This window comes from Anopheles ziemanni, chromosome 2 (assembly GCF_943734765.1).
Source record: "Anopheles ziemanni chromosome 2, idAnoZiCoDA_A2_x.2, whole genome shotgun sequence".
Taxonomy (NCBI): domain Eukaryota; kingdom Metazoa; phylum Arthropoda; class Insecta; order Diptera; family Culicidae; genus Anopheles; species Anopheles ziemanni.
Genome location: NC_080705.1, coordinates 85,481,774 through 85,505,458, shown reverse-complemented (window position 1 = coordinate 85,505,458; position 23,685 = coordinate 85,481,774). Strand labels below are relative to the sequence as shown.

Genomic DNA, 23,685 nt, shown 5'->3' with positions numbered 1-23,685 from the left:
GTGAGACAAAACATTTCATTTCCAACAATGACCAAGGTTCATGCAACAAAATGTTTCCACTTGTGGCACTGCTTGAAACAGTCCATTCTCGCGTAACTTTTAAGATCCTCAACTGATTTGTACAAATCATCTCTCAAATGATTGATCTTTCCAAGAAGCGCAACTTTGTCGAAGGTAAAATTTTACCATCGCCTCTTGTTTATTGAGAAAAATGTCACAGCTGTTTCAAACCTCTAAGCTGGCAGTTTTTTGCTTCATGGGATTAAAGTGCTGTAAGTTTGAAGTCTTTGACATATGTCAAATGGTTTTGCCAAAATTCCTTTTGCAGATCTGTAGTGGATTGTACGCCTCGCCGTCCTAAAGTTATTCACTTTTACCACGAATAAAGGACGCAAAGCAGCAAAATGGTGGGTAATTTCAGTCTTTGCCGATGTGCTACACCTTTTCATGCAGTATAAATAACAGTGAATCAGTGCTAAAACTTTTTACCACAACAAGACAAACCTAACCTAACAAATTGCAGTGGTGCCGATGAGACGGTGAATGGAAAGTATCGAAGATTGGTAATAATGTTCCAATATCATGTTTGTCATTGCAGAAACCGTTGGTGCTGCAGGGACACCAGCGTTCCATTACGCAAATAAAGTACAACCGCGAAGGAGATTTGATTTTCTCGTCCGCTAAGGACAGTAAGCCGAGCGTTTGGTACTCGTTGAACGGCGAACGTCTCGGTACGTTCAATGGGCACATCGGTGCTGTCTGGTGTGTTGACGTGGATTGGACATCAACCAGGTTGATCACTGGCGCTGGAGATATGAACACATTGTAAGCATTCTGGTGTGTTAGAAAGAATATTTTGACAATAATTTAACACCTATTGTTTGTTTTTAGCTTGTGGGATGTGGAAACCGGAACGTCCCTAGGAAAGATTCCATGCAACTCATCGGTGCGTACTTGCAACTTCAGCTACTCTGGCAACCAAGCCTCTTACTCAACCGATAGGGCTATGAGCCATCCGTGCGAGCTGTTCATTATTGACGTGCGGAACATCGACTCGAGCATCAGCACCGCCGACCCAGTATTGAAGCTGACGATGAGCGAACAGCAGAGCAAGATCACTTCGATGCTCTGGGGAGCGCTGGACGAAACAGTGATCACCGGGCACGAAAATGGTTCCCTGCGCATTTGGGACTTGCGCGCGGTCAAAGAGCTGAACTCGGTCAACGATCATACGGCAAGCATCACCGATATGCAGATGTCCAACGATGCAACCATGTTCGTCTCGTCGTCTAAAGACTCCTCGGCCAAACTGTTCGATTCCGAGTCGCTGATGAACTTGAAAACATACAAAACCGAACGACCGGTCAACTCTGCCTGCATCAGCCCACTTTACGAGCATGTGGCGCTCGGTGGAGGTCAGGACGCGATGGAGGTCACCACAACGTCCACGCAGGCAGGAAAATTCGATTCGCGATTCTTCCATCTTGTGTACGAAGAGGAGTTTGCGCGCGTCAAGGGACACTTTGGTCCGATCAACAGCATGGCATTCCATCCGGATGGTAAGAGTTTCGCTACGGGTGGTGAGGACGGTTTCGTGCGTGTGCAAGTGTTTGATAGTACGTACTATGAGTTTATGTTTGAGTAAAACAGCATCGTGATCAGCTTAATATTGTGAGAGAGAAAATCAGCGACAAGCTAACGGTGTAAAGACTACAGTGGTGAAAACAGCTGACGATAAGTGAAGTGAGAAAAAAGCTTCCCGCAGGAAAAAGTATCATCAAAAGTTCCAATGACAAACGTAATGTGTACTGAAGACGTGTATCATACGTTTTGGCGATGGAAAATATACATTGGTGATGGTGGGAAACGAAGAGAAGATCTTGTTATTTCCTTTCATTATTCTAACAAGATATCACATGGGTTTATGTATCTACTGAACAATATATGATGTAGTTTAAAAAATGGGATTTTAATATGAAGCTTTCCGTTGACTACATTTCTAACAACGAATTTGTAAGTACCACGGATTACCAAGCTATTTATCACGCTCCGTGACCGTCTTTTCAAAAAGAACACAACATCCTTTTATCCTATTTATTTTTTCCCATTGTTTAGATTTTTAGATATAATGTAATATAATACTATTAAGGGGTCCGCGACAGCCGAGCGGTAGCGCCGGTTAGAAAATCGGCCCATGAGCGCCGGGGCTCACCACCTCGACGGCGTGGGTTCGAATCCCAACCGAGACCGGACCCTCCCCTGTACGAGAGGACTGACTATCCACGTACAACAGGGAAACAAGTCTCGTAAGCCCTTAACGGGCAGGCATGACCAAGAGGTCGTTACGCCAAGAAGAAGAAGAAGAATACTATTAAACAGCCACCGAGCACAGAACTACATGCGCGGGGTTTTCACAAAACTTGCTTACCTTACTTAAGCGATGCTTAACAACCCCGGTTGGATCATTGCAATGTTGCATTTGGTGTTGTGTAAGGAGCGAAAGAGGTACCTCCAGAGCTCCACTCACTTAACTGAGTGCACCCTTGCGCTCGTAGTTGGACAAAGAGGTACCTCTTTGACGAGCGATTTTCACAGCGAGTACGAATTTCCCTGCGAAACGCACTTCGCGCTATGGAGCACTGGAAGCGTGCTCTTCGGTATAACGGGATAGTTATCGAGCGATTGTGACTAGCGCTCTGTAGCGCTCTGCAGTGTCCGGCAGATCTACCAAAGTGGTACCTCTGGAGGGTCCCGTTATTGATCGATTGTGGCTAGCTCTCGGTAGAGTTACCAAAGAGGTACCTCTGAAGGTACCTCGCGCTCCGTTCAACAAGGTGAGCGAGAGTGGCTCGCTCTGATCATTAGAAAGAGCTACTTGACGCAACACTAGTTGCAATGAAATACGCACAGAAATATTGCAATGACTGTCACTTTCGCCTGAAGTGTCATATTCTATTTCATTGCATTGAAAGATTGCATCCGTCTTTCCGTCGTCTCCGGATTCAACCGGACTCATTAGGATTCAAGTGGATTCAACCGGATTCAAATTATTCAAACCAGATTCAAATCGGATTCAAACCAGATTTAACCGGGCTCAAATTGGATTCAATCGGATTTAACAGGATTCATCCGGATTCATCCGGTTACTCCCTGATTCAACTGAGTCCAAACTGGTTTCAATCGGATTCAAACCGGTTTCAATCGGATTCAAACCAGATTCAACTGGATTCAAACCGGATTCAACGGATCAAAACTGATTCGCTGGCGCATCCGGAGTCGAATCGAGCATTCTTCCGGATTCGGATGCGGTTTGAGGAAGAAGGAGTCGGGTGAAATCGCAAATCCATTCCGAAGTTCTCATCACTAGTTCTGACACATGCCAAAGTTGGCGTTGCCGCTGAAAACACCGGCAGATTTTTCACAACACAAAGTCTAGTGCACGCACTATTGCGTTGAGCTGTGTATTCGCTTCGTAAATTAGCTTCAACAGCTTTCTCTAAACTGAAAAATCCATCTAAGCAAGTTGGTCCAACATGGATTCATTATCTATTACCCAGTTCAAAGAAGTTCCTCTCCTCAAGCAGAGTATTGAGCTGAAAAGAAAAACCATCGATGTGACGTGTGGTAGGTTGGATGCTGATTACTTGTTTAACTTCCGCTAAAACTTACGATTGCATTCATTTATTCAAGGAGGATATCCGACTTTGTTGATTGATTCGAAAACATCCGAGCACTCGGGTGGTTTCATTCTTCAAGGGTCCAATGTAGAACGCCAACATGGCGCACGGTTTATATACTGGTAAGTTCATTCGATACTGCAGTTACTAGGTGATTTGGTATAATTTAGCAAACAATTGATCTGTCTTTGTACGTATACTTCAGGCGTACGTTGAGAGAAACCATTTACTTATCCGAGACATGTCTGCATCGAAATGACCTTTGGCATGAAGTGAAAATAATTTTCAAAGGCAGTCCAATTCTATCGGTGGACATCGACAAAGATGTGAACCTCTTCATGCTTATCGTTACAACAACTACCTTTCATCGGATTCCCATTAAACGTCCATCGAGCAACGATAGCATTCTACTAACTGAACAGGATTCAGTGCTGTTTACGCTCAACGAACATGTCATAACGGATCCGATGAATTGCTATAATTTCATCAATAATATTGGTTTGTATCGCGCGACAAGCGTGTGCAGCGAATTTAACGTTCTTTTTAACTAAATGTTCTGTTTTACAGGTCAATCGGTCCCTACGATGGCCACGGCTGTACACTGCGCCGGTAAAAACAGCAGCTCGTTTGCCATTGCTACGGCCAATTCACTGCATCTCGGAACGATGAGTTCGGGAGGTGACAAGCCGGAAGTTAAGTTTGTGAAGCTGGAGTGCCAAACGCCATCGGTAGCCAACTTCATCGAACAAATTGGTTCCGTGTGGAGTACGAACCGTACCAACCAGTCGCAGGTTGTTACGATGTGCTGCATTACAGCGCCCAACCGGGAGGATCAGCCACTTCTTTTCACCGTCCATCGTGACGGCGCACTACGCGTTTGGCTGCATTCTGGGCAGCTTCTAACCACCGAATATCTGAGCAAGTACACCAGCGGTAGTAGGAAAGATTGTAAGTTTAAATGGTTGAAAACGGCGTGCGCAGCTGGGTAATTGATTACATTTGGGTTTCGTTACAGTTCATAGTTGCGTTTCTCGCGGATCTAATGCATTGGTCGGACTGTACGTGTCCTTTAAAACATTTTCCGAATTTGTCATCCTTCGGCCGACGGTGACGTCCGGTACTGAATCGCTAACACTGCAGAATGTGTACACTGTTCTTGCGCCGACATTTGATCTGATCGATTTCCAATTGTGCGAGTACAACCTCTGGACGCTGTGGTGCAACGCCAAGAATGAAATGCAAACACTCGTCTGCGAGCTGCCCGTTCAAGGCAAAATGGGGAAAATGAATTGGCAACCGGTGGCCACGGCAAGCGCTGTGGATGATGATCTGCTGGAGCAGGCAGATGGTATCGATTTGTCCGAGTTTTACTGCAAACGCATTTTCAACTCGGGACTTTTCCCCCCCGTTGCAATTAAAAAGACCCTTATGGTAAGCTACGCGGTCTTTAACAATGTACGTACGTACGAGGTTAAAATTTGATCCTCTTTTCTTCCAGATGCTTAAACAGGATATAAGCGGTCGTGAGGGAAGCCCTGTCATTGGCAGCATGTTGCGATTGAAGCGGGACGTTATCGCCTGCATCAAGAGGCAGCTGCGGAAGGAACAGGTCGCTATGGAGCGGAATGGACCTTGCGATGAGGAAAAGCTGCTGGAAACATCGAATCAGCTGTGGGAAAAGTTTTATCGCTACTGCGTTCAGTACAGTGAAGAGTCTTCTCGTCCCATTGGTTTGTTTCTCTGCGAGGAAATGGGCGGTGAGGCAACCAGTTTTGCCGTTGGCCTGGTTCGCAAACATGTTGTCAGCTTTATTCGCTCGTGCGATCATCTGGAGGCAGCATTTTATAGCACAGAACCTCAAGCAGTAGCCGAAACATACGACGGGACAAATTTGCTTATCAGTTCGCTGAAAACACTGGAGCAAACTCTGAGCCAGGATGAAAAGCTGGAGCTTGGCAACTTTCTCCAGCAGCAGCAGCTCCTCGCAGCTGTTCCAAAGTTGCAGGATGACCTAGATGCTGACATGCAATCACAGGAAATGATGTCTCAATCTGAACCTGAACCTGATGCTGAAGCGGATGATGAAGACAATGTTCAAACGGATGATCTGTCGCAACTCGGTGCCGCACAACATCATTTTATTGCATTTGTAAGTTTCACTTCATGGTTTATGAAGATTAAGCACTATAAATGTGTGTGATGAACTGTTTATAGCAGAGGATCAGAGTTAAATGAAATGTTTTTCTCCACAGGATACAATTCGCAAGTTTGGGGCAAAGAAGCTGGATTTATTGGAAGCCATTTATAGTTTGCTTGACTTGCTAACGCCCACTTCTAAACCTAACTCGGAACTTTTGAAGCAAGCTTGGGAGGAGAATTATGCTGGTGGGTTGTCTATTTTCACCGGTCCGCACCTTTACAGCGAATTAGCCCTGGAGACAACGAAACAGACTATCGAATTACGTTACACAATGCTGCGCAATCTGTTTGTGCTGCAGCATCTTATTAGAACGATGCAATGCGACTATCGGAACGAAATGGTTAACGTGATGTTGGCCAGACTCGAGCCACGTATCCAAACGTTGCTGCGTTCCTATCAAGCGATGAGCTGGATTGCTAACACGCGTCTGGAGTTGGATTGGTCCCGCGGAAGGTTAGATTGTTGCCATATCTGCTGAAGACGGGGAAAACCAGAAAATATCTTAACTTTGATTCTTTCAACTTATTCTTGCCATTTTCAGAAACGAAATAGTCTCCACCTATCCACCCAGCCAACGAAACACTCCACTCACTTTACTGCAGGCGTACGCCAGGTGTCGCCTATACTACAAACAATCTCGGGAACCTTGGCATCCAGGAAGTACATTGGATGAGCCATTGGATGAAATTCCCAACTGTTCGATGCTTTCGTTAACGCAAAAAGCAAACGTCATCATCACGCACTTGTAAGACTTAAAAAAGCGAGTGTGTTTAACCATTGGCCATTTTTAATTTTATTTCATCTACCATTTTAGGTCCCCAATGCATGACGATTTTCGTTTCGGCGAGTGGCTTTCAGAAAGCGCACTTACGATCCATATCGATAACTACGTTGAGCTGGTGGGTGACTGGTGTCCAACGAACAGATTTTCTAGTAAGTCTCACCAGCGTACACAAACCGACTGAAATAAATATAAATCCTTGTTTTTTTTTTACTTCACAGGAAGCTTCATCCAAGCCAAAGCCTTTCTCCTCGATGGCGATACGTTCAAAGCTCTTGATCTCTTCCTGAAATCACACGAGGGAGTCCATAAGGAACGATTCTTGCTGAAGTTTATCTGTCATTATGCAAACGGAGAGAAGCGCATGGTGTCGCCGTATGAAATCGCGTCCACGTACTTTTTACAGGTCATTCGTCTTTTTGAGCTGTACGGCGCACACGATGTTGTTCCGGTGCTGGTGAAAATCGCCCTGAAACATACGTTACAACCGGAGCGGCAGGTAAGAGTCAGAGCCGACCACGTTCACACTAAACGATGGGTAGTAAGCTGTTATTCTTACGATTTTTCCCCATCGATCGTTTTAGGCAATGTTACAGAACATTGAATTCTGCAGCTACATGACGTTGGGTCGCTATAAGGAGGCCTACAAGTCGCTATGGGAAAACGTCGATCCGGCACGCAGGAAGGATTGCTTGCGTCAGTTGATCAACTTGCTACTTTCGAATGGGGACCTGGGTCGGCTAATGATGCTTCCGTCTCGCGGTCACCTGAAGGACTTCACTGACATCATTGCCATGAATGCACGTACCTCAGATATGGAGGACGGCCTGCGGTACGATTTCTTGTACGCATTCTTCGTCGGAAAACATTTCATGCGCGATGGTAAGCTCTGATTGATTCATATGCTCCAGTCATTCAGTACTTATCGTACATATTATGTTCTATTTACAGCTGCTGATATTGCGTTTGAAGGTGCGATGCGTTACATTAGCGAAAACACTTCACGTGAACACCTACAACTACACTTCCGGATGCTGCTGAAATGTATCTCTTGTCTTGCCACTTTACCCACGTGGCGAGCGTGGGTAGCTCGCCCTATGAACGATAACAGCAACAATGACGCGCAGGTATTTATCGTCCTAGTGTTTTGTGCAGCGTGTAAGGGGATCCATTTTTTAAATTAACCCGGAAATTATCTCCATCAGAGCCTTTCCGCTGAACCAGCGGTGCTCAACGTAGAAAAACTTCAGGAGCGGTTAACGATCGTACAAGCTATCCTTTGCCTTGCAAAGAACGCCGACGACTCCAAGCTGCTCGCGTCGATGAAGCCGAAAGAATTGGTAACGCTTCTTTTGCACCGAAAGAAGTATAATCAAGCGTTGCAACTAGCGCACTCCAGTGTGCCTGCGATGGTGGCCACGGTATACGGTCATCTGGCAAAAGCGTGTGTGTCAGCTTCATCTACCAGCGCAGACAACACCGACAACAGCTGGCTGCATGAGAATTGTTTGGCGGACATTCCGGTCGGCAAGGACGGCGCGTCCACGGCGTGGAACTATTTACAGCACATTATTGGGAACGAGCCGGAAGATTTGGCTGTCGATGCGCATCTCGCAGTTCTCAACAATGTTGTATCATCCGGCGCAAGTGTTCCTCTGTGGCTTCGAACTTGGTGCTTCGAGCATAGTCCGGTGCAATTGGTTCGAACCTACTGGAGCCACGGTTTCCTAGAGGACGCCTGCGATTGTATGGAGGAATTGTTCAAGAAACGGTACTTCACGCCCGGCCATTGCCATCATGTTGCCTTCCCATTGACGCTGTACGAGCGCCTGTATTATGATTTGGAAAATTCGCCAAACCGTTCACAGGTAGGAGGATTGAACATTGTTCTATTTTTGTTGCCTTTGCGCAATTTTAACCTTATTTTTTGTTATTTCATCCACAGGCGACTGTAGACAAATATCTACGGCTGGTAAAAGATTATATGTAAACCGTACTTGGCTTTCCGTCACTTTTTTTCTTTTGTATCACATTTCCAGTGCTTACTGATAACAAACAATAATATTTCATTCATTCATACAGAAATGGAAGAACTGTTTTTTAATAATAAAAATGCATGTAAATGGTAGATACGTATAGCGTCTAGTTATTTACAAATTATTACAATTTTCCCCTTTTTCGTAAACTGTGTGGAAGCTAAAAAGTGAACAAAAAAATGCTTATTTTGGATTTCTTGTTTTATTCTTTACATTGTATACACATTTTCATGTGTTAATAACAAAGATTAGTTTTAGAAAAAAACAATCAGTCAAATTTAATAATTCGGGAAAACTTTTCGAGCCACGACCGTTAAATACCGTTGGTTTTGTTTCAAATCTGGGGAACCAAGGTTAATTTTACCAAGCTCTGTGGCAGCCAATAACTTCATTCAAGCAATCTTGGAAAAGTAGTGAATTGTCAAATACTTCAATTTACGCTTCACTGCAATGCATTTAGTGATGGGAAAACTGAATCCCTACGGGGATTCGAATCTTTCGATTCAAATCCATTCTGAGATCCGGATCTTCGAATCCGAATCCCAATCCGTCATATCATACATGCTCATCTAATGCCGATTTTTCATATGATGTGTTTAATTCAATGAATGATTTACATAAGAATATCAATATAGTTGACATTATTCTTCTAATTGTATTCAAACAACACGACTGTAACCAGGCCGGACCCGATGTGAGTCTGACTTGCCAAATAAGAATTTGATTCACAGACATTGACTAACCGCGGATATATTTATCGAGTAGATATTGACGTTCGTGAAGTAAATTTGGTAGAAAATAAAACTTTGGAATAAAATCGAAGAAACGAACACGCAAATATAGCCAACAATTTGAAGCTAATTAAAAAATGTCTAAGCAAGCACGCTGGACTGGGCAATACTGCTGGTGCACACAGTTTCATTCGAAAGATTGTTCATGCAATTGTTCTATTTAGCGTGAAATTACCAGTAAATTTATACATCAATATTGAGTATCGTAGAGGAGCTGTTAAACTCGTTTTTTCATGTAGATCCATTTAGTAGCAATTAAAGATTGCAGAACTAAATAGACCATTCACGGTTCCTCAAACTATTCTTTCACTTAACATCCTGACCAAATTCGGCCTCGTGTGTCGTGTCGTTCTGGTTCTAATAAACCACGTTATATGGTTTACCTAAGAAGGTATTACTTTTTTTGAAGGTGCACAACCATCTCATTTTCTAACGAGACGCCACTGGTATCTACACATCTAGCTGTAGTTGGGTCCCTTTCTGTTCTTGATAGTGGCGCCACATTATCAACCAATGGTAATTGGCGGTGGGAACTACAAACAGAACAGAAATATTCTTTTACACTCCGGAAGGTGGTGCCTCGTTAACCTTGGGGGACTCGGCGATTTACCTTTCGATGTGATTGCTTGGGACCGTTGTATGCAAGGAACAAAATCAGGTCCCTTAAGTAGTACTGGTGGGTTTCACCACATTATCAACCCTTGATAGCTGGCGGTGTTAACCAAAACTGTGCGAAAATACCTGCCCTACTCCGGAAAGTGGTCTCCTTTTGCTAGTTGGGAAATCTAAGATGTACCTCCTTGTGCCGATTTGGCGACCGTTGTATGAATGGAGCAGAGTTGGATACGATTGTTCTGGAGAGTAATGCCCAAATGCCCCCTCTCGTTTGATGATTTATATTTAATATCGCAAGATACTTTCGTCCCTCTCAAACCTATGTAAGGGTAGGCGGTGGGACTCATCATCATCATCATCATCATCATCATGTAAACAAATCAATGTCGGTCTGGAAATTGTTTATCCTAATCTGAATCCCCAGAATCCGATTCAGAATTCGGTAAAAATGGTCTGGTCCTGATGAAATGGGTTTGGTTGGGTAGAACAACTCGGATAATGGACATTCTACTGTATTTCTAGGTAAAAAAAAGATTCCAGCAATTTTTCTCTCTTTAGATCGACTAGTCAGGAAATCTCTAGATCGACTATTTATGTGACTAATTCGACTCACATCATTGTGAGTCGATTCAAACAGTTTAGGAACAAGTCAGAATCGAATCAAATCGAGTCCCAAACCACTCAAATCTGATTCGAATCCTAATCGAATCAAATCGTTAGAATCCGTCAAATAGGATTCAAATCTTTAGAATCTGTCAGATGGGATTCGAATCTTTAGAATCTGTCAAATGGGATTCGAATCTTTGGAATACCTCTAGGGATCGAATCTTCAAATCTTCCGAATCCCGATTCTGTCAACACTAATTGCAATGAAATGAAACAGAAAAACACAAACAGTCTTTCGATAAGCTGCATCTTGCGGTTTTAGTTTTTTTAATTTGCCAATTTGGTTTGATCAAATTCATCAATAACGGCTACGCACAGTGAGAGCTACACTCGGTAGGTGTCCTTCGTAGGTGTCCAATGTAGGAAATGTTAGTTGTTGCTTTACGTAATTCAATCATGGTGATGCTTTTTTCGTCTCTCTTCAGTGGTCACACACAGCGTTGCGTTTTTTTAGTGGCACCTAAGTAACGACATGCACTACACTTGAATCGATCGAGTGACCGACTGACTGACTGACTGACTGGATGTTGTGAGTGTGTCGAGCTGCTTTCGTTGCACCACTTTCTCCAAGCTCCCGAAGACCTGGAACGAGTATCGGGAGATCGCAATTGACCGAATTTTAGCCGTTTTCCCCAGCTTTTTCGTTGCTCCATGCAGGGCAACTTTGGGAAAGCATTAGCCGTTCGAGTGTTTCTTGCGCGGAGAAGTAGTTTGTGTGGATAAATTAGTTGGCGTAAATTAAAATCAAACGGCATGGATTCTGCCAATGGCAGCATCACGGGCAACTCCAGTTGCCAGAAGAGCGATCTCAATCTGCTGGTGAAAAACATCGTCAAAATATTGCTCACCACGTCCAAATACTTTCACTGCCCGTTCTGTGCCGACGAGTACCTGTTCGAGTTTACGCTTAAACATCACCTGCTGAAGAACCACGAGCGGGATCTGGAGAAGATTGTCCGATCGCCAGACGCCAGCATCCGGTTCTGCGAGAGTAACATATGCCCGTACTGTGGCGCCCTGTTCTACTACATTTCCGCCCTACCGAAGCACATCATGAACAGTCACAGTCGCGAGTGTTTGCTCAAGTGGCAGGCGATCGAAAAGGAGAATAGTCTGGTGCGGAAGCTGGCCGCCGACCCGAGCATCCAGTGTGTCCCCTGCTCGCCCGGTCTGAGTGATCTTTTCGACGAACTTTCGACGAGTGGACGCGGCGCAGGAAACAGTGGTGGTGGCGGTAGTGGCAATATGATACAGCTCACGAAACCGTCTCCCCTGCTTAAGAAGGCCCTGAGGAATGTGAATCGCATAACGGCCGCGACCGGTGAGAGTCCGCAGCATCAGCTGATAGGAGGCGTAGAAACGACGTCCGCATGGTCTAGTTTCGGATTCGATAGCTCACTCCCGCGCCGGATTCATCAGCAGCATCATCATCAATCCGCTCGCCGGGAGTTGCGTTTCGGAGATGAACGCGTCCCATCGACTGGCGACAGCTCGACGTCTATTCGTAATCTTCTTGGCGCGGGTGTTGGCGACGGTTCCGGTAGTGGCGGCTGCTCACCCTCGCCTAGTACCGAGACGGTCTCGTCCGTGCGCAAACCAAAGTTTCAGCGGAAGCGCTTCAACCTTCGCTCGATCAAGCCGAAGTTGAACTTCCGGAAGTATGTGCTGTCCAAGTTTTCGAAGAAGTACCATTGCAAGATCGTCACAAGCACGCCGAACAACTTCCTCGACGATGGCAGCAGCCGCGATTCGGCCCGGTTCCTCCACAACCAGGAACGCTGGAACCGGATCCATTTCGAATGACGAAGGTATGGTTCGCCGTTTTCATGCGTCATCGAGTATCTTTGCGGGCTGCTGTTTTGCTGTGTCTAAGCGAGGAAGGAAAGATGCTGCTTCGGCGCCCTGCCTATGCTTCCGAGGAAAAAGCGAGAGTAAGTCGAGTTCATCATTTCATCCTACGGTTATTCTCCTTCAAAAGAATTCTTTCCCACTGTCTCTCTATCATCATTTACTTATCTCACCATGCCGCGTACTGCAGCACACATCACAAACTTTGAAAGTATTTTGTTTTTGCCGTCCCTTTGCCAACAAAAAATTGCCACTTCGTACTACAAACGAAAAAGTGGGAATATAGGATCGTTCGTTCAGGAAAGGCGAATCCACCCAATGTTATTAGACATGTAAGAGATACGATATACCACTTGGCTGTGCAACCAATTGTTCCTTCCCAAATTCCATTAAAACTACGGGAAGCGAAAGGGAAATATCGTATAGTAATCGAACTATTCTACGTTTCATTTAGAAGCTTTGATGATCTTTTGAGTTTTAAAAGAAATTGCTGCTGTTTAGAAGATGAACTGAGCTAATATTTATGTTTGTCTCATATGATCATCGTTTCGACCCGCAAAGCAAATCCATAGATCATTATCGCAGGGCGAAGACTTTTAGAAGTCGTTTCTTTTCTCTAACAGTTAAAAATAAATACATGAATTATAATAGCATACTGAATAAACGAATCTGAATCGGAATCGGATCGGATTAAAAGTAGTAAACTGTCAGTGGGCAACACAGAATGACCCAACTAAACACCAATTATCCTATAACTGGACCAATTACGATCGAGTGGATTGATATCGTTAATTGCTTATTAATGACATTATAAAAATCTGGAACTGCTTGAGCCTAGAAGGGAACAACAACAAATGAGACAAACATTTAACCATTTTACTAAAAGGTTGAAAGGGGTAAATACATAAGCAGATAAACATAAATTGCCCCATGTTAGGCAGATGTGAAATGATGCATTTTTCACCCGTTAAATAGCGAACCTTAACCATAGAGAAATACTGGAGCAAGTCGACGAAAGTCCACGAAAGTGCAACAGTTTTAGCGTAAGAGACAAATGTTGAATCTCGTTCTTGCCTTCCATCGAAATTAAGAAGAAAACAAGCTACAACGGAAACACCAAATCTCTAAACTTTAATAATTAACAAATCGAAAGATCGAAATTTTTATCAAGATATTTAAAACTAAAGAAGAATCTACTTTTAATAGCTTACAGTACCGTACGCTTCCGGCAGGTCGAAAATAGAGCAAACAATAACGCGGATCAAACGCGCGCCAAGCAAAAGATGTTCCATTCATCTTGGATCGAAGCAATTATCTCTAGCCTTACTAAATGAAAAAAACTCTTTATAATAGATCTTACATTTCCAAAACATAACAAAAAGCCATCGGTAAAGCTCCTCCACAAGTGAGATTGATATGTTTTTGATCATCAACCGTTAGCGAACTACTTATATTTACTGCCAGGCCATCGATCGCGCGTGGTGCCGTAGGTAGGGCTATAGAATATATCAACACGTTCCAATGGAGAAGAATTGAGGACAGACCCCTACAACTTGTTAAACTGTTTGAATAAATAAATAAACCTGATTCACATTCCGTTCACGAACTAACGAAAGATAACATACACATTTCGGAAAATTATTCTTCCGCGCCAAAGTGAGCGCATATGTTCCGTATCCTTTGTAAGATTGATGCATTTTATTATAATCTCATTCTAAACACATAGTACAGCGAGTACATACTGCTCCCAAATTCCAACACCATCCTACGATATTGGTTCGTTCCCTGCCATCCGTGCCGGAGTGGCACCTCTTTTTGCAGTCCTTGGTTCTTTCTCCTTAATCCATATGCTCTCTCAGTGCTCTTTACTATATCCACTGATTGCTTTTCCTTCCTTCTGCATAATCCTTCCGCCAAACGCGCCGTTTGAAGCGCCATTAAACCTATACTCTACTAAATGCTGAGCAAAATGCGCTTGAGTGTTATCGTCTTATCGACCTACTCTGATGGTCGCTACTCTTGTTTTGAACTCTTGCCTTCTGCAAATAGGATCATTTATACCGCGGACTAGAATAAATGTGGCAAAGAGGATTTCATTTGTTTTCAACCGTAACGAAAACACACCGTTTTTGCCATAGTTGTTTGCAGCGAGTTACGGTAACCGCGTTGACAGAGTGAAATGAAAAACTGTTCCATTATAGGGGTCCTGAAATCCTAACCCGATGTTCACACGGTTTCAAAGTCTCCTGCCACCCAGACCACTGCTACCGTTCCCCGGACCAAACTAATGGACGAGCAGTTTTGAGTATTATTTGATTTGATTGGTTAAAAGCAGTGAAACGCACCTACGCTGAACACAACATAAAGACGAACATTTCACTACAAAGTTTCCCTCAGCAACTATTGAACCGAACCTGGTCGATCGTCATTTTAAACGCTTACAACTTTCAATAGAAAAAAGGATCTCCTATCAGTAACCTTGCCAACCGTACAAAACTATCATGACGGGAAGAATGTATTGTTGTTTGGAAGCTTTCTTCTAACCGAACGGTGTGGCACAATGGGATTGAAATCGTGCGCCATCGACACTTCTAGAGCTCCCTGGAAAACTCTGGCCAATACTCTGCTGAAGCAGAAACAGTATAAGGATCAAGCAAGAATGTCTTCTAAAGGCGGGCAATTTCTGTGAGATTGCTAGCCGACTTTTTGGCACCCATGGGCGCCCCACCGGAACTGCTAGAACCGGATCCACCGAGGGTCGAGTAATAGCCGGCCTTATCGTGCACGAGCTCCAACGTGCCGCCAGAACTCCCTGTCAACGGTGCCGTCTCGAGGCAGTCACAGGTCAGACTAGAGTCCGAGTGATTGTACGGTCCCAGTAGATTCTCCGTCGATTTGGTTGTTATGGTCGTCGTGGTGGTGGTCGTCTCCTGGAGAAACTGTGTCGGCGGTGGGGCATAGTTTTCCACGTCGACAAACGCCGAATAACGCTCGTAGCCATTCTTCTTCGGGATCGAGTTCCGGTGCTGGATGGTGATGGTGGTCTGGGTGCGTGTTGCCGTCGGCAGGATGGTGGCCGGTTTGGCTAAACCAGCAGCTGCAGCTCCACCACCTCCGACTTCCAGGTAACCGTACCCGTAGCCGTACCCACCGTAGCCCTTCATGGCGAGGTTGTCCCACGATTTGGGCTTGTGCACCGCCGGCAGTGGTGGTGGCGGAGGATACATGGTCAGCTGCTGAGCTGCTGCTTGTTGTTGCGATTGCTGGAGCTGCACCGCCGGCCCTCCGTGGTGCGGATGGACGTACTTTTGGATGTAGTAGTGATGTTGGTGCGTGTGCGGCGGTCGTCCGCCTCCGACGGGGACGAGCGTTCCACTGCTACCGGCACCGCTGGCAATGGAACCACCGACCGGGGGCTTTTTGTGGACCGAGCCGGAACCGGAGACCGTGGTTGACTCGCTGTGCGGCTCCCAGTACAGCGTGTCGGTGCTGATGGAGGTGCTGTACGATGCCGGTGAATGCTCGGCCGCCTGATTGAACTCGCTCGAGGTGCACGAATGGAGACTACAATGGCTGGCGAGACTAGCGTTTAGGTCATACACTTTCGAATGGTGATGATCCTGGAAATGCAAAGCGGTATTGTGTGTGTTTGTGTGTCGGTGAGGTGTTGGGGGAAATGGTTGAAGGATTAGATGTTGTTTCTAGCCAATTCTTAGGATCTACGAGGAAGATTTCAATGCCTCTTTAGTTGAGAACTAATACTAGAATACCTAGGAGTCGGTTAGGCACTTTGTGAGTTTTAGGAAACTTTGTGTTTAAATATGGACTTCAATCATTTTGCTAAATTTTTTAAACATACAACACAGTAATCCTTTTAGTAAAAATCTTTGTACTGTTTTGTGGATCTTCTGAACATTTTGCGGATTATCTACGAAATTTTCGTATCCGGGTTTACCGTGCCACATTTTACTACGGATAAACGGGAGCCTACTGTGATCGAATAGTATTATGACTCTGGACACAAGTTAAATTCAAATTGAATGCATACAACCTGGGTGTTCTATTGTTTTGTCCCTAGCAAAACGACAGAGTGTAAAGAGAACCTTACACCATCATTATGTCTAACAATGGTAGAAGAAGGATATTTAGCACGAAAAAAGGACAGTCTACGAAAGCGTGCATGATACCGACCCACTAGCCGCCGAAACTTACGTGCTTATCTTTGTGGCGATAGAGATAGCTAGGCTGGGACTGTGGCTGCTGTTGCTGGTGTTGCGGGTGTGACTGATGATGCTGCTGCTGTTGCGGTGAGATATGTGGCTGTGACTTCGGTCGGGGAATACGATCCTTTCCCCCGGCGCTACTCTCTCGGTCCCGGTGTTTGTGCTTGTGGTGGTGGTCCTTGTGGTGCTTGGACTTACGGCGCGACGGTACGCACTGCGGATCGCAGCACGGACTGGCGAGATCGTACGCGTCGAGACTGGTATTGTCCTTCTCGCCACCGGTGGCACCGCGGCTTTGCTTATCGCTGCTGCTGCTACGCAGGAAGTGGCCCATGCATGGATTGCACGAGTGCCCGTGCAGGTGGCCGCTGCGCCGGGACGAGCCGGATTTCGTTGCTTTGGTGTCGTAGTTATGAAGACTTTTCGTCGGCGAGGCCGCCGGTTGGTGCTGCTGTTTGTTGCAGCCACCGAGGCTGCTATTGTCGAGTGACGAACCGCGCATCATGTGCTGATGGTCCTTGCAGAGTTTGGCCGCAGTTGGATTGCCCGGCTGGGCGCACGTAGTGTAGTCCGCCGGTCCACCAGTATCGCAGCTCGCGCTGGTGATGGTTCCGGCTTGGGAGGGATGTATTACGTAGCGGTAGTTACTATCGAGGCACTGGAAAACAAAGCCATTCTTATACATCATAAAAAGCCGAAAAAGCACCGACCAGCAACTCCTAGCTTACATGGTAGGCCAGCATAAACTGAGCCGGCGGTGGAACTATGTACGTCTTCTGTCGAAGCAACTTCTTGACGTCCTCTGTCGACGCCGCTGGACGGCAAAAGGAGGGACCGGAGCCGGACTCGACGTCGGTCGTCGCGCCCGGATCCGCGTCGTCTCCCGACGCTGCGGTTGCTTTCTTTCTCGCTGGCAGGCTGTGAGTTTTCCACTTTCCCTCCAGCAGCTCACGCTCCCGTAGGCAAATCCGCTCCAGATCGGCCATTTTACTTTTGAGCAAATCCTGCAGCTGGATGTACTTGAGGTGAAGTTCAACCTGGAAAATTAGATCGTATCGTGATTAAAGGGAGGGAACTATCCAACGATGTCGTATTTGCCCTACCTTCCGACAGCAGTCCTCGAACAGCACCACCATGCGCATTCGATTATCACAGTTTTTGATAAAGTTGACCAGATCCTTGTGTTCGGCCTTCTCCATATCGTAACCGTTGATCGAGAGGATGACGTCGCCCTCGCGCATCCCGGCCCGGTACGCCGGGCCATCGTACTCGACGTAGTCCACGTACGTGATCACCTCGACCTCCTGCTCCTTCTTGTAGTGTATGCCGTAGCTCTGGAGCGTGAAGCCGTACGAGCCGTTCTTTTTCTCAACGATGATCGTACGCCGCCGTCGGTCCTCGTCCGGCTTCGTCGACGTTACGCGGTCGGGTTTTACTTTTTCCAACACCTGCGACTAGGAAAAAGAAAACAATAAAAAAGAGAAACAATTCAAACATTTTAAATGCGGATAGAGATGAAAAGAAATTGTAACATCCAATTGTTGAGGAATCATTAAAACTGAGCCAATCGTGCAAATTTTCAAAACTGAGGGTCAGATCAAAACCTATCAGCTTAGTAAACTAATCGTTTCTCTAATCTCTAATAAATTAGCAAAACTATATTTGTTTGAAGGAATTCAAAGGTCCATCTTTTCCTAGTGTGGATGACCTGTTCTCATCTCAATGACCTGTTAGTTATACGATGAAAGGAGAAATAATTTTACTTTTTCACAATAATTCAACCGCTAGAAACCCGAACATTGGCACGTGTTGTTATTACCATGTCTCGTTTCATTGAAAGGGTGTTTTTAATTCGAATATTTTTTGTTGGATTTTTCTGCATTCTTCCAAGACAAATTTAAAGGCTTTTCCGCAGCAATTGCAGTTTATTACATTAATATCAGCACATGTGTGGATCACCTATCTATCAACAGATTGCCGAACCTCGTCTGGACATAGCTCAGGCTTGCACAGAAGTTGGGAATATGCAACAAGGTATGGATGCCTGATTCCTATAATAACTAATCAAGTGTGTAGGGTAACATATTCCAAGCAATCATGTCAAATCAAAAGAATTTAATGCCTGAAGAATACTGTATATATTCAATTTCAGTACATATTTTACATTGTTACATATGACCAACTAAAAAAAGATGGGGGTATCGAGTATAGGCATAGATCGGCTCCGAGACAAAGAACACCACTGGAATTTCTTTCTTGCTCTGACAATCCGTTGGTGATCTTTAAATCGTCTATCATAGCCTCCACAATTAACTTCATGAATTTTATTAAACCACGACTTGCAGCCATTTCCCATTTAGGGATAAGAACTATGGAAGGAAATGCCAAAGTCTTTGGTTGAAAGGCTACACTCATTAACCCTTGCACAGAGGAAATTTATTTTAAAATGCTACACTCAGCATCTTGATTCTCTTTGCCAGTTCTTACAGAAGAAAAGCAAACATATTGCTGGTACCGAGAAAAAGCAAATATTTATCAAAAATATTATTTAAAGTGGGTCACACTTGTCCGCAGTCTGAAGCATGTAGCCTGCCTCTTTCGTTTGCAAACTTCAATCATGCTGATGCTTTCTCATAAATTGCACGCACGCCCCCTCAAATGGCGCTGCTCCTACAGGTGTCGGACCACGTGCACAATCTCTCAGAGTGCCCGCATAGTTGCATCGCACACCCATTATAAAGATCATCAAGACAACAGCATCTCCAATGAAGTATCTGTGTGTATATGCTTTTTTGTTCCATTGGCGTATGGCCTGGCAAAAGGGTCGTTGTTGTCGCGTCTATGAAACACGTTCCCGGAACCGGCAAGTGAGCTCATCGGTGCAGAAAGGCGCACCCACAAATGCCGGAGCTCTTTTGATGATTATTTTTGCTGCAGCTCTTGCTCTCCACCGTCCCCCGCTGATTTCACCATGCGAATTTTGTCTTTCTTGGGGCGCCGTTGCTCCTTATGCTTGAAGTGGCCATTGTGCTTAGAGAGGACGAGAGGGCGCACGCCCCCTATGCTGGTGGCTTTTAAACCATGTCTTGTGGTTTGTCGAAGCTTTTCCATTGATGAAAAGAAGGAGTCTCTTGTTGTCTGTTGTTTCGATTGTTTTCGTTGTTGTTGCTACTACAACTGCATTGCATCGGGAATGGCGGCGGGGTTCGGGGGTCTTCCGAGTTGACTTTAGCGCCTCCTTGTTCTCTCTGCACATTCACAATATGAAAGTGTGTTTTTTTTTGCTTTTTTAGCTACGGTTTGCTTGTTTTTCCTAACCACACAAAAAGCTTCCACGCATTTGGAGAACGTATACAAGAAGTAATAGGTAAATCCATATTCTACCCACCAAATTGTTTGACTATTCCTTTTTCACACGGCAGGAAGAGAGAAAGATAAGAAAGTATAATCCTCGATGATGGGGGCGGGCCACGTGAAGGGTTCCGATGTCACGTGAGCCGTCGTTTAAACCACCGTTGGGGAAATGATAGGTCATACTTTCAATAGCAAAGCAGAGAACTGGCATGTCACGGATCTTGCTAGCATTTCGATCACGAAAAAGCCGTATATCCTACGTAGCCGTAGGCACAAGAAGTGGGGTGCCAACCAAAGGTTGCAAGTGAATAAAGGTACTGTGCTTCCGATCAGCGGTCTGTAAATACAGACATAACATACACACATACATACATACGGGCTGAAGTGTCAATGGACGGGTCATAGGGCAAAATTCCCCCCCACACGGTGTATGGGAAGGGGAACTTTGCGAATATGACGACAAGGACGAAAACCACGCGGGCGTGCAAACAAGCATGAAAAACGTCTTCACAACCAGCACCTACGGTTGTGGATGGTTGTGGATGGTGGAAAAGAAAATCGAAAGCCGGAGGCAAAAGATAGGTTTAATCCGGTAGAGTATAGAAAATCGTCGATCCATCTTCATGGCGAGAATAAAATCGCTCGAAACTGAAAGGCAAAATCTGAATGATGTGTGAGCCATCCGACTTGATCTTGGATTTTACCGTTATTAAAATGGCATCCATTTTTTCTCCCGTATAAAAGTACATTAATCGGGATTGAGGTTGATCCACCTTTTATTTATAAACGCTCATTGAAATAGCTTCTTTACCGCTATTTGAAAAATACTAAAGAGATGATTTAGTTATTCGTCGCCAATTCGGAGAGAAGAAGAAGCGATTTTTTCCAATTTGAATAATCCAAAAGAAATTCTATTGTAATGACAAAATCGATTGCTCAAGTTGAGGAACATTAAGTAGTAAACAACTTTTAAAACATGCTTGTTTAAAATTGATGATATTCTTCTAAAATTCTTGAGAATTTTTTCAGTACTGCATTGTGTTCGGTTTGTTCGTATGTTCTTATTAAAGGCACATTAATTTCATCTGTTGTTTTACTTTTCAAATCATAAAATTTAGTTTTATAAATACTGCAAGCATGTTTATGGAACAAAGTAGGCTTTGTAATCTAAAAACATCGAACGAAATATGTAATTCCTTTGCAAGCATTTTGTGTGGATGACATTGAAGGTAAGAGATCTCTATGCGCGGCCGTCTCTTAAAGTTTCACAAAAAAAATGTTTAGCTTTTAACTTTGAACCAACGATAGCACTAAACTTCCCGTGATTGAAGTGCACTGTTGCTCAATGTCCAATAAATCATGAGGTGATTTGTCGCCCGGTATTGTTGACAAAGCTTAATCAATCTCCACGGGGGAATCTAAGCAGGCGTCAGCAGAACAAATGAGAATGTTAATTAATTTCTTCCTAGTTGGCAAGCATCGCGTTCTTCCATTCCGTGCGCAAACACCCACTGCATACTAACTACCTCGCTCAGTGCAAAGAAGCTGCTTGAACGAAAAAAGAAACCCCGCATGACATCAGCATAAAAGCATCGCAATCGAAACGATTTCCTCCGGAGACACTGCCGCTGCTCGGGCCCTTCCAATGCGAACATCACGCTGCAGAGGCAAAACTAAGTTCTAGCACGACGTGCAAAAACCAAATCGTTTCTCTACGTTGCGCGCGCCAGTGTTGTACCCGAGTGATTGCAAACTGCATTCCTTGTTTAAGATGGGATTTTATTTTCTTTGCCCCTTCGTCTCTCGAGCATTAATTGGACGGAAGTGTCGTATCTAGGACCAATTGATTACATAAAACGGCGCAATGTTCCGCAGTGCATTCACCATCCTCCACCCAAGCCGATCACTTACCGATGATAATTCCAGCTCGTCATCGCTGTACAGATTGTTTCCGGAGCGATACTTCCGACTGTTCCGGTCGGGGTTCATCTTGCCGATGGTGTGCTCTCCGTCGACTGCTATTGAACGACACCGAGGAAGGAAGAGTGGCAGGTAGAGCTTTCGAGACCCGTACCCAAGAAACCACTAAATATAGCTACTACTTTTTCGAGTAAGTGATCAAACGCTGGATAGGGTTCGTTGTCACCAGCTGCGTTCACCTTCTGCTTCGTCCGGGGATATCTTCCGATTCTTCTAAAGCATCCTTTATGGAAGGTCGGGGTTTCGGAATGTGTTCCTCTTGGTGTTTATGTGTGTAAGTGTGTGTGTGTATATATACTGGCAGTCCAATGGCAATTTTGGCACTTGTTTTCTAAAAGCCTCTGGATTTCAAACACTCGACACTCGAAGCTCAAGTAAACACCACTATAATACTTGCAGAATTTTAGTATACACAGGATACACCCGACCTATGTTTGATCCACCGGGGAGACGGTGGAGGAGGACGCGAATTATCACGCAACCGATACGGATCGATTTTTCCTGCCTTACTTCATGTTCGTTTGTTTTCTTTTTCCAACACTCGAAACTTTTAAATCCACCACTTTTCCGCTATCGATTTTTGATGCGCCGCCTCAGGAGAACACGCGCCAACCTCTTCGGTGTGTGTGTGCGTTTGCGTGCGGGCTGGAAGCAGGTGACTGGAAGCTTGTACACATGTCCCGACGAAGGGCACGATGGGCCCGTGGTGAAGAGCCATATTGGAGGACCACCGGGGCTAAAAGGATGAAGGGAAGCAAATAATCCAGGAACACCTGGTTCGGATAAACACGAGGCTCTTGCGACGGTGGAACTGATGTAGTTGATTTGTTCCGTGGTTGATGATTCAGTACTTTTGATATGCACTACAGTGTGTCACTACTGGTGGAAAAATTGCACAACTAAGGATTTTGGCATTCACAATTAATCCTTCACTGTTGAACTCACGATGGAGGTCGCCATTTTTTCCCCAAACGATTCATCCACTTTTTATGTACTCCGAGTACAATGGAAACCAACAAAGACGAAAACGATTGCCACACGAACTGGTTAGCTGAGTTAAATGCCCCGCTTGGCTCGAAGGTGCGGTGGAAGGATGCTACTAACGATATGACACTGCAAAAAAAGGACCGATAACACAGGATCGTCTAGATTATACAGCTGGACTCCTTTCCTAATCAGCGGCCGCTCCTCCGGCCGATGGCGGAAATGATTGCAGACAAAACGGGAAACCCCTTTTGGATGGCACGGGACGAGACAGTGGAGGAAAACAATAAAAAAAACTTAGCTAACGTGCCATCCGTACGGTCCGGCCGCTGGCGAGATAATGCCCCCCTGCTGGTTGGCCAAAGGCCCGATCCAACCGACCACGAGACATTACCCCGACGGATGACAAACCGAACGCACTTTTCGCGACATTTGCTCTCCGGTAGCGTGCGAATGCGCATGATCCGTGCCGTGATGTTTCAACTAATTGTAGAAGCCGATTGTCTTCCTGGATTGTTAAAGGGACGTTA

At 45.0% G+C, this 23,685-nt stretch overlaps 4 protein-coding genes across 4 annotated transcripts; 3 read left to right on the top strand and 1 right to left on the bottom strand.

Annotated features, from left to right (window-relative positions):
- The first annotated feature begins 278 nt into the window (after positions 1–278).
- Positions 279–1,866, top strand: LOC131282189 (eukaryotic translation initiation factor 3 subunit I). The gene is made up of 3 exons (XM_058311599.1): positions 279–407; positions 599–825; positions 892–1,866. The coding sequence occupies exons 1-3, from the start codon at positions 405–407 to the stop codon at positions 1,643–1,645; spliced, it is 984 nt and encodes a 327-aa protein (XP_058167582.1). The 5' UTR covers positions 279–404; the 3' UTR covers positions 1,646–1,866.
- A 1,561-nt stretch (positions 1,867–3,427) lies between these two features.
- On the top strand, positions 3,428–8,648 carry LOC131294595 (nuclear pore complex protein Nup160 homolog). The gene is made up of 14 exons (XM_058322640.1): positions 3,428–3,624; positions 3,691–3,799; positions 3,883–4,175; positions 4,245–4,625; positions 4,693–5,108; positions 5,176–5,826; positions 5,930–6,330; positions 6,419–6,622; positions 6,692–6,810; positions 6,880–7,157; positions 7,243–7,540; positions 7,610–7,785; positions 7,861–8,526; positions 8,604–8,648. Exons 1-14 carry the CDS (start codon positions 3,534–3,536, stop codon positions 8,646–8,648), a joined length of 4,128 nt encoding a protein of 1,375 aa, XP_058178623.1. The 5' UTR covers positions 3,428–3,533.
- Positions 8,649–11,244: 2,596 nt separating this feature from the next.
- Positions 11,245–14,151, top strand: LOC131284631 (uncharacterized). Its single transcript, XM_058313498.1, has one exon. It carries the CDS (start codon positions 11,520–11,522, stop codon positions 12,567–12,569), a length of 1,050 nt encoding a protein of 349 aa, XP_058169481.1. The 5' UTR covers positions 11,245–11,519; the 3' UTR covers positions 12,570–14,151.
- Positions 14,152–14,904: 753 nt separating this feature from the next.
- LOC131282419 (uncharacterized) lies at positions 14,905–23,037 on the bottom strand. Its single transcript, XM_058311884.1, has 5 exons — positions 22,103–23,037; positions 17,941–18,291; positions 17,566–17,874; positions 16,827–17,495; positions 14,905–16,234 (listed from the first exon to the last, which is right to left on the bottom strand). Exons 1-5 carry the CDS (start codon positions 22,178–22,180, stop codon positions 15,281–15,283), a joined length of 2,361 nt encoding a protein of 786 aa, XP_058167867.1. The 5' UTR covers positions 22,181–23,037; the 3' UTR covers positions 14,905–15,280.
- Positions 23,038–23,685: the final 648 nt, after the last annotated feature.

Coding starts and splice junctions, on each gene's coding strand:
- LOC131282189 (XM_058311599.1), top strand. Junction 826..891: donor GCTGGAGATATGAACACATT/GTAAGCATTCTG, acceptor GTTTGTTTTTAG/CTTGTGGGATGTGGAAACCG.
- LOC131294595 (XM_058322640.1), top strand. CDS start 3,534: ATGGATTCATTATCTATTACCCAGTTCAAAGAAGTTCCTCTCCTCAAG. Junction 4,626..4,692: donor CAGCGGTAGTAGGAAAGATT/GTAAGTTTAAAT, acceptor GTTTCGTTACAG/TTCATAGTTGCGTTTCTCGC. Junction 6,331..6,418: donor TTGGATTGGTCCCGCGGAAG/GTTAGATTGTTG, acceptor TGCCATTTTCAG/AAACGAAATAGTCTCCACCT.
- LOC131284631 (XM_058313498.1), top strand. CDS start 11,520: ATGGATTCTGCCAATGGCAGCATCACGGGCAACTCCAGTTGCCAGAAG.
- LOC131282419 (XM_058311884.1), bottom strand. CDS start 22,180: ATGAACCCCGACCGGAACAGTCGGAAGTATCGCTCCGGAAACAATCTG. Junction 17,875..17,940: donor TCGAGGACTGCTGTCGGAAG/GTAGGGCAAATA, acceptor CTAATTTTCCAG/GTTGAACTTCACCTCAAGTA. Junction 17,496..17,565: donor AGTTTATGCTGGCCTACCAT/GTAAGCTAGGAG, acceptor TTTGTTTTCCAG/TGCCTCGATAGTAACTACCG.